Source organism: Colobus angolensis, unplaced genomic scaffold (assembly GCF_000951035.1).
Source record: "Colobus angolensis palliatus isolate OR3802 unplaced genomic scaffold, Cang.pa_1.0 Scaffold82, whole genome shotgun sequence".
In the NCBI taxonomy this organism is placed as follows: domain Eukaryota; kingdom Metazoa; phylum Chordata; class Mammalia; order Primates; family Cercopithecidae; genus Colobus; species Colobus angolensis.
The window spans coordinates 3,810,632-3,820,034 of NW_012122043.1; the positions used below are offsets into that span (position 1 = coordinate 3,810,632).

The 9,403-nt window shown below is 51.3% G+C and overlaps 1 protein-coding gene across 1 annotated transcript in view; it reads left to right on the forward strand.

The window, feature by feature from the left end:
* Positions 1-8,488: 8,488 nt before the first annotated feature.
* Positions 8,489-9,403, forward strand: part of PER2 (period circadian clock 2) — a 44,320-nt gene continuing 43,405 nt past the window's right edge. Inside the window, exon 1 of the mRNA XM_011929586.1 lies at positions 8,489-8,692. Within this exon, the coding sequence (XP_011784976.1) occupies positions 8,634-8,692 (59 nt within the window). The 5' untranslated portion in view covers positions 8,489-8,633. The remainder of the gene's footprint in view (positions 8,693-9,403) is intronic.

Here is a 9,403-nt window from a genome sequence, read left to right on the forward strand (position 1 = left end):
GGGATTCTGCCATGTTGGCCAGGCTGGTCTCGAACTCCTGACCTCAAGTGATCTGCTCCCATCGGCCTCCCAAAGTGCTGGGATTACAGATATGAGCCACTGCACCCAGCCTCAAGATCTGATTTTCATTTTTCTTTTTAGCTTACTGCAAACTCTGCCTCCCGCGTTCAAGCAGTTCTCCTGCCTCAGCCTCCCAAGTAGCTGGGATTACAGGCGCATGCCGCCATGCCTGCTAATTTTTGTATTTTTAGTAGAGATGGCTAATTTTTAATTTTCACTATGTTGGCCAGGATGGTCTCGAACTCCTGATCTTAGGTAATCCCCCTGCCATGGCCTCCCAAAGTGCTGGGATTACAGGCGTGAGTCATGCGCCTGGCCGATTTTCAGCAGTGATTTCTCCTACCCAGTGGCTATAGGAGATGTAAATCTCCTGAACTGCCAGTGAGGCCCTTGGGCTTTCAAAATTTGTCTTAGATTGGCAATGAACTCTCCCAAGCCCACCGTTTCCTTTCTTCCGGGTGTTCAGCTCCAACATAAGAAGATACCACCCTTCTGCATAATTATTATCATTGTCATTGTCTCCCACTCAGGAAGCACCACCCAGTGCCTTGCTCTCCGGCTGCACCCATCATAACTGACCACAGGTGAAAACTGCAATAATCATAATGCCACTGTGTGATGAGCGGTCACCGGTGGTCAGCAAACTTTTTCTGTAAAAGGACAGATAGTAAGTAATATAGGCTTTGTGGGCCTTGTGTGATATCTGCAGCACATTCTCTGACTTTTCCCTCTCCCTTTCCCTTTAGTCCACAAGCCATGGAAGAACAGGCCATAGTTTGCTGACCCCTGGTCATTACAATCCCACTTACCAGAGGTATGGAGACCCCGTGACTCTGAGACAGGTGGGAAGATCGATTTCAACATGAAGCCTTGAGTGAGGGTCTGCTTTGTCAAACCATTTTCAGTATCCAGTGTCTTAGTTTAGGTTCCCTAGAAAACAGAGCCAGGGAACAGGCTTAAGAACAAAAGCTTTGGCTGGGCACGGTGGCTCATGCCTGTAATCCTAGCACTTTGGGAGGACAAGGCAGGCGGATCATGAGGTCAGGAGATCAAGGCCATCCTGGCTAACGTGGTGAAACCCCGTCTCTACTAAAAATACAAAAAATTAGCTGGGCATGGTGGCGGGCGCCTGTAGTCCCAGCTACTCAGGAGGCTGAGGCAGGAGAATGGCATGAACCTGGGAGGTGGACCTTGCAGTGAGCCAAGATTGTGCCACTGCACTCCAGCCTGGGCAACAGAGCGAGACTCTGTCTCAAAAAAAAAAAAAAAAAAGAAAGCTTTATCGGGAGGTGCGATCCCAGGACAGGACAGGGAGAGCAGAGAAAAAAGGAAGAAAAGGCAAGGTGAGGCATCCCCATGCTGGCCACTGCTTCCTGATGAGCCGCACGAGGCAAGCCAGACACTCAGCATGTCCACATGCTGCTTACGAACGCCAATGCCCCGGCCCAGCAGAAAATCATGCCTTGGAGTTTGGCCCAACAGACAGCAAAGGGTAAGGGTATTATCCACGGGCTCTCTCCTGTCTACCACTGAAAAGTTTTGGGAAGAGCCCTGGCAGCACCTATAGCAGTGGCCTTTCTTGGGCCAGCAGTGACAGTCACCCAGGCTACCCTGTTATAGCAAGCCCAAGACTATCTGGGCCCCCTTCTGTTTCCAGCATGTGTGGTCCAGAGCACACAGTCTGCCACCGCCTTGCAGGGAGCTCGAGGAACAGGGTCCCATTCCTCATCTTCCTGTGGTTTGAAAGACTCAGTGTGTAGGGAAGCCCAGATCAAGGCAAACCTAGCGTTACAAGAGTGCTCTTTAGGAATCCCATTGGAATCGTGTCTTCATCTCACCCCCCAAGTCCCTTCTCAGAGGATTCAGAGGCCCTGCAAGGTGGACCAGGAGGTGACAATGCAAGGCTGTGGTCTCAAAGCTCCCTGCCTGGGGGACTCCTGGCTCCATGCTCCTGCCTGTGCTCCTCCTCTTGATAGCTTCTCCAGTTTTCACACTATTCTTCTAGCACCTTCTCCACGCAATGCCTTTTCTCCCGAGAGCCCCTTTCCTTTGTCATTTCTCCTGGTCCTCTCCCCTTCCTTGGCTTAGGGTTTGGCCAGCTTCAGAACGAGTGGGGTGGATGTGCAGGATGGATGTGCTGGGAGGTCTGCATGGGCCGTGCAGCCTCAGGTCCTCCCTGTTCTTTGCTCCTCGTTCCTGTCTTAAGGAGAGATCTGAACCACTTTTGGGGGTTCTTTATTTCTGACTCTTCCTTAGAGACCAGGCACACACCAGCCTGGAAAAACTGCTCCAGACCGTCAGTGCCTGGAGGAACCAAGCTGAAGGTGCCACCCAGGAGGAGGGCCCTGCCTGCCATGAACCATTCAGCACTTTCTGAGTCCAGAGTGTGGCAGGGACTCTCTGCATTCTCATCAACCACATGAGCCCAGAAAGCTCTTCCAGAGTGGCTGCAGCCTCGGTGGGGATGCCTGGGTTTATGCTCAAGGTCTCAGGGAACACCCCCTGGGGCCGCCACGCCATGGTCATCAAGCACCCACTGCGAGAAGTGCCCGGGAATGTCTGCCCATGTCCATGGTCACAGGGCACATGACTGACTCTGCAGCAGGGGTGCTGTGTGGATCCCCCGACTCATCATTTGCTTCATTCAGCAGCACATGTCACCTCTCATCATGCAAATCAACCATCCGCGCTTTCGAAGAGTTCCCCGGGTGTGGGTGGCAGCAGGGCCAGAGGGAGCCCATTTTTCCTTTGTGCACCCGAACAGTCCACCTACACATGGCTCCCTCCCTGTAACAAAGCTCCCCAGCTTCAGTGCTGGCCTGGGGAGTGGGTAGGGTGTCTCCCAATTTCCCTTCCTCCTCCTCGCAGGACTCCATCTGTTGAGGAGGATTGAGAAGATGGGCAGCCTTCGCTCCCAGCTGCTCTTCACAATGGAACCACCACAGGTCAGGCCTCACGATCACTGCCGTCACAGCTGTAAGTCACCTGGGCTCCTGCCTCTGCCCTCAACCAGGAAATCCATCACCCACCCCTCGAGAGGATGCCTCCACCCTCAGGGTAACCCGGTCAGACCCCTTTGCCTGCCTCATGCCTGTAATCCCAGGGCTTTGGGAGACTGAGGCAGGGGGACCATTTGAGGCCAGGGATTTGAGGCTTCACTGAGCTGTGATCACACCAACGCACTCCAGCAAGACCGTATCTCTAAAAGAAAAGGAAAGAGGAGGAGAAGAAGTAGAAGGAGGAGAAGGAGAAGAAGGAGAAGGAAAGGAAGGAGGAGGAGGAGGAGAGAAGAAAGAAGGAAAAAGAAGAAGAAAGAAGAAAAGGAAGAAGGAGAAGAAGAAGAGAGAAACAACAACAACAACTTGGTTGCTTCTGACCAACAAGATTCGGTTTAGGGACAAGAGATGTTTCTTCCATGTTGGGCACCAGGGAGAAGACAGCAGGAGAGAACAAACACCCAGAAACCAAAGGAAACACTCTGTGAGCCACAGAAGCAGGCAGAGGGTGAGGCAGGTGCACAGGCCTGAGCCTTCACCCTCCCAAGGAGGGCACTGTGAACTGGCATCACTGGTGGGCTGGTGATCCCCAAGACGGACCTGCACCCCAGCCATCCCCACCTCTGAGCCCTTATGGACTGAGGGGAGTTACATTAATAGAATGCATGGAGCACCTGCATTCGCCAAGTCACAGAGGAGCTTTTGGGTGGGGAGAATGTTTGACATTTGGAGAATGAGAGGCACATTGGAGCTTGGACTTTGGTCGCTCCTGACTTTGCGGCTTTCCCTGGTGAGTCTGCTGGTTCTCGGGCTCCATAGGGACAGGGTGGTGAGGGTGGCCATGAGATCTTTCTGCAAACAAGGGTAGTTTCTCCTTGATGACATAAAACACAGACATACAGGATTCCTTTGGTGTCGTGGTGTCGAGAATGTCTTTTGCAAAGGATCAATGGAACGCAGGAGCATGTCCTATAGAGTGGTGAGGATTAAAGAAGAGAATGTGTGCCAAGCGCCAAGCGTGATGGCTCAACACAGCAAGCACGTGCTCCCTCACAGCTTGTTCACAGGCCACGGGGCGGCCCGAGGGCCGTACTCGTGTATGAATGCAAAGCCCCAAACTCAGGCTCCTGCATTCTTCTTAGTGTCACCCGGGATCAGGAACCCTAATGACACCAGGCCTTGTTGGTCCCCAGAGCATGCAAGGCCCCCGTTCCTGACTCCAAGATGTCCACGGTTGGAGATGCCAACTGGCCTACCCCTCAGTGACACCCCAGGAATGCTGGCAGAACCACACTGAGGCAACAGCCCAGCAGGACACACACTAGACAGAGAGGGAGAGAGCCAGGGAGCCTGATGCGGGGGCCTGCCTGGGCAAGGTCCATGGCCCAGAAGGCCAGCAGGATGACACCCTGACCAATAAGAGACCCTCCACCTGGGAAGGAAGAGGCGCCTCGGACATGGGGGATCACCTTTAACACGGGTATCGCCTCAGACGGGGCATCACCTTGGGTGTGGGGGATCAGCTCAGACAGCGCAGGCGTTTTCGGCAAGTTGCCTCTCCTTGGGCTTCTTCAGGACAGTGAGGGGTATTGGCTGCCCTGAAGCCCTGGAAAGAAACTCAAGCTGGCTGAGACCAGAAAACCTGATCCACAAATTAGTCCACAAGTTCCTGAGGCAGAGACTTGACCCGCAACTCAAACCAGGAGTGCCATACAGCGTCACCTACCCACTGCTACCCTCTCCCCACCAAAGGGCACAGCTTTAGTCTCAGTTAAATCCTTGGTTTTACTTTTTTATTTTTTCTTTGTCTTTTCTTTTTTCTTTTTCTTTTTTTTTTTTTTGAGACAGTCTTGCCGTGTCACCCAGGCGGAAGTGCAGTGGCATGATCTCGGCTCACGCAGCCTATGCCTCCTGGGTTCCAGCAATTCTCCTGCCTCAGCCTCCTGAGTAGCTGGGATTACAGATGTGTGCCACCACACTCGGCTAATTTTTGTATTTTTAGTAGAGATGGACTTTCACCATGTTGGCCAGACTGGTCTCGAACTCCTGACCTCAGGTAATCTGCCTGCCTCAGCCTCCCAAATCCTTGGTTTTTCTTAATGGCCTTAATGACCAGAAAGTTTGAAGTTTTAATCCTTTTTCAAGTGACATGATAGCAAATTGTTTCTTGGCTTTGGTTAAAAGCATGCCTTTTATTTGCAAAACTGGTAATGAGAGAAGTCAGTTGGGTACACATTTAATCACTGAATTCTTGTAGCAATAAAGAGGACATGTATAACATTAAAAAGACAGAATCTTCAGGTACAAATTATTTTATTCGTTTATATTTTTTGTCTTAGGATACAATAATGAAGTGAACACATCTATACAGAGTATTGTATAGCAGAGACAAAGCTATGGCAATTTAAATTATTTGCAGATCTGCAGAAAAAAAAGAGATTAGATGTATTTGGGAGAGGTATTTTGAAGTAATAACTATTGCCATGGATTAAAAGCACAGTGGCTCGCACCTGTAATCCCAGCACTTTGGGATGCCGAGGCAGGTGGATCATAAGGTCAGGAGTTCGAGACCAGCCTGACCAACATGGTGAAACCCTGTCTCTGCTAAAGGCACAAAAATTAGCTGGGCGTGGTGACGCGCGCCTGTAATCCAAGCTACTCAGGAGGCTGATGCAGGAGAATAGCTTGAACCCAGGAAGCAGAGGTTGCAGTGAGCTGAGATCATGCCACTGCACTCCAGTCTGGGTGAAAGAGTGAGACTCCGTCTTAAAAAAGAAAAAAAAAAGGAAAAAGAAAAACAAATAAAAATCTTAGCAAATTAGAATATATGGCAATGGACAGCCATAAAAAAAATCTATAAAAAAAGAAAAAGAAAGAAAAACAAATAAAAGTCTTAGCGAAATAGAACATATGGCAATGGACATCCATAAAAAAACAAACATCTAAGGCTCATCATACCTGGTGGTGAAATACTGAACACTTCCTCCCCCAGGGTGGAACGGGGCAAGGATGCCCACTCTCACCATTCTATTCCACATCAAATGCAGGTCTTAGCTTGTGCCACCAGTCCTGTGATCTCTAGGGCATCCTTTGTAAAGGAGTCATTGGGACAAGGATGCTTACATTCCAGGCTCCAAGCAAGCTCCTTTCCCAGGCTCTTCTCCAGGGCAAGGCGAAGAAAGATGGGGACTACACACCCATCGTGGATGGCTCAATCTTGTGACTTTCTTGGGGAAGACATATGAGCACACCACAACCACATGTCTCCCCCAAAGAACAGCCTCCCTGGATCTATATTTAGTTTAAAAATCAAAAAGACTTCTCAGTAGGTAGCTAGCATAATAAAGATGCCTTCTTTTTTTTAAAAGACAGGGTCTCAGTCTTGCTCTGTTGCCCAGGCTGGAGTGCAGTGACACAATCACGGTTCACGGCAACCTCAAACTTCTGGGCTCAAGGGATCCTCCTGCCTCAGCCTCCCAAGTGGCTGGGACCACAGGAGCATGCCATCATGCCTGGCTTTCTTATTTTTTGTAGAGACAGGGCCTCACTATGTTGCCCAGGCTGTTCTCAAACTCCTGGGTTCAAGAAATCCTCCCACCTCGGCCTCCCAAAGAGCTGGAAGATACTTCTTTATATTGGTCCACAAACCACCTCATGTCCAGGGACAGGCACCTGCTCTCGGGTCACTAGAGGCAAGTAGTCCTTGTCTCACCCTGAGACCCTGGACACAGGTTCCCGCGCCCTTGAGGTCACCTCTGTGAGCTGGGTCTCCCTGCCAGGAGCTGCCATCATGCTAAGCTGGGGTCAGCTGTAGGTCACTGCTGGGTTCAAGGGAGGCTGGAGAGTAAGGGTTGGGCATTACCATCTCCAATGTCCCTAAACCCAAGAAAGGGGCTCCAGCACTAGAGGGCCAGAAAGCTTGACAGTGTCCCCTCCATCTCTTTAGAGAGGACTTTGCTGGCCACCACCTCCTCCATTTACAGAGGGAGTTCTCTTCCTAGCTGCCTGTTCTTTGCCCCTCCAGCTAGCCAACCCACAAACCATGCCACCCACAATGAGAGGAAGCAGTGACCAGCACAGTGCCTGGTACACAGTAGTTGCTCAGTAAACAATTGGCTGGGTGCTTGAGTGAATGAGAGGGCCAGTGAGTGGACTGGCAAGGGCATGGAGGCCTGGGTGCAGAGAAGCCCTACAGGCAGGCCCAGACATAGATGGGCAGGGCCAACTTGGGCCAGGCTTACTGGTGGAAACACGCTGGTGGGAGTGGGTGGAGCAGGGGCCAAGCAGCCTTTAGCTGGGAGGCCAACTCCTCCCACTGGCAGCATTCCCAAGGTAGCTGCGGACCCTGGCTTACCACCTCACCTCCACCCCCAACTAAAGGACTAGCTTTCTCCTAGCCAGCCTGCCTCCCACAGTGCCAACAGCAATTCTCCTATCCAAGAGCTCTGAGCTCTGTGCTGGAGGTGACAGCTGGCCAGTGTGGGCTGGCTAGGAAAGGGTTCATCCCCCTTCCTTCTCCAATCTGACTGCCCCAATTTGCGCGCGCTCTCTTTCTCTCTCCCTCTCTGTCACCATCTTGGTTCACCAAGAATGGTATCCATGCACTTGGCCTGATTGTAGGAGCTCATCCCCTGAGCGCTGTCCTCTGCTGGAGCTGGGTCCTCTGATGGAGCATCTGTCCATAGCTGTCCTATTCCCTCAGGACCTACACCACATCTTAGACAAAATTGCCTCTGAATCTGCCTCCTCCCCTTTTCTGCATCACAAACTCCTTACAAGCAGGGATACAGTGAGACGTATTTTTGCATGCCCCTCAATACTCAGGTGTCAACGAGTATTTGTGGAGTGTACAAAAATTTCCAATAATAGGAAGGAAGAAACTGGCTGTGAATAACTGAAAATAGATGAGATTCTGAAGAGTCCTAGAGCCCAAAGCACTTGATAATTTCTAAAAGAATTGATTTCAGTATCTTTCTACCAGATTTATTCATGGAAATAAAAAAAGGCTACATTTAGGGAGGAAATGTGACATCAGGTAGCAGGCTGAATATGGAGCAAGACCCAGCAAAAGCGTGAAGAAGAATCTCAGTAAGGTGTGGATGAGCTGTTTACTCTTGTTTCCAGAACAATGGAGCTCCCCATTGACGTCAATGGGAGGGAAGAAACAAAAGAGCCTTTGGGTGTGTGCAGGGCGCAACCGGGCCTGGGTTTGCTTGGCATTTGTGTGTGTCTGTGTTAGGGAGAGGGGGTGGGGAGTGTGTTGAGATGTCAATGTCAGAGGAACAGGAGGAGGGGCCACCTGACAGTGTGTGAACAGCCTGCAGGCCTCCCTGGGCTTCTGTGGGAAGGGCTGCCCTGATGAACTTGGTATTTGCCCTGGTTTGCATCTGAGAAGTTGCACACACACCTTGTCAAGTAGAAGGGAAAGAGTTATCACACTCAGGAATTCCTGATGTGGGTTAATAACTTTTCCTTCTGTCCCATCCCTGGTCCCCAGGCAAGTCCAGGTAAAGAAGAACAAGAAGAGCAAAAAGAGATGCTGCGGGTTCCAGCTTCCTGGACAATCTCGCCTTCCCCATGAGAGCCTGCACTTTCAGAGTCTGCTGCATGGGAGCCTGCAAGCTCCTTCCTGTCCTGTAAGTCTCAGGCTTCTACCCAGACCAGGGGAAATTGTACTCTCTCTCTCAACACTTTAAATGGAAGTTTAGAGGCTCATGATGCCCCAAACAATGCTTACTGAAACAGCAAACCCTCAGACAAAGTGATGAACGCTCCCGCACTGGCTCCCAGGACAACCTCCCACCACGGGCTTCTCCGTCTCTACTGCTTGCACCTTCCTAAAGTGTCCCTTTCTCAGGGCCCACCGTACCCGCCCTGGAAGTACTGCCTTTCTCATGGAGCCTGTGGGAATAGCTCTGGTTAATTTATAGCCCACATCGCCCAATTTAGCATTTGATTAAGTTTCCTTTTTATGAGACAGTCCTTTCTCCCTAGTGATGCGCTTGGGGGCAGGGACAACATCATTTCTTTCTTTTGTACCTCCCCAGAGTAACAGTGACTCTATTTCCTGAACCAAAAATTGTAACACATGGTAACTGCCAGGACAAGTGTGGACCACAGGCACCTCTGAGGCCCGGGTGGGCGTGCCCCGGCAGCTGCTGCAGGGCTGTGCAGCCGCCACCTCCTAGGCTGCTCCGGGACCCGGCGATGAATGAGTGAATGAGTAAATGAATGAATGTGTGAATGAAGCATGCCGCGCAGACTTTCCCGCGGCCCTGGCCGCTAGGGGCGCGCCTCTGGCCGGTGGCCGGAGGTGGAGGTTTCCCTGGTCCGGCTTCGGGACGCCG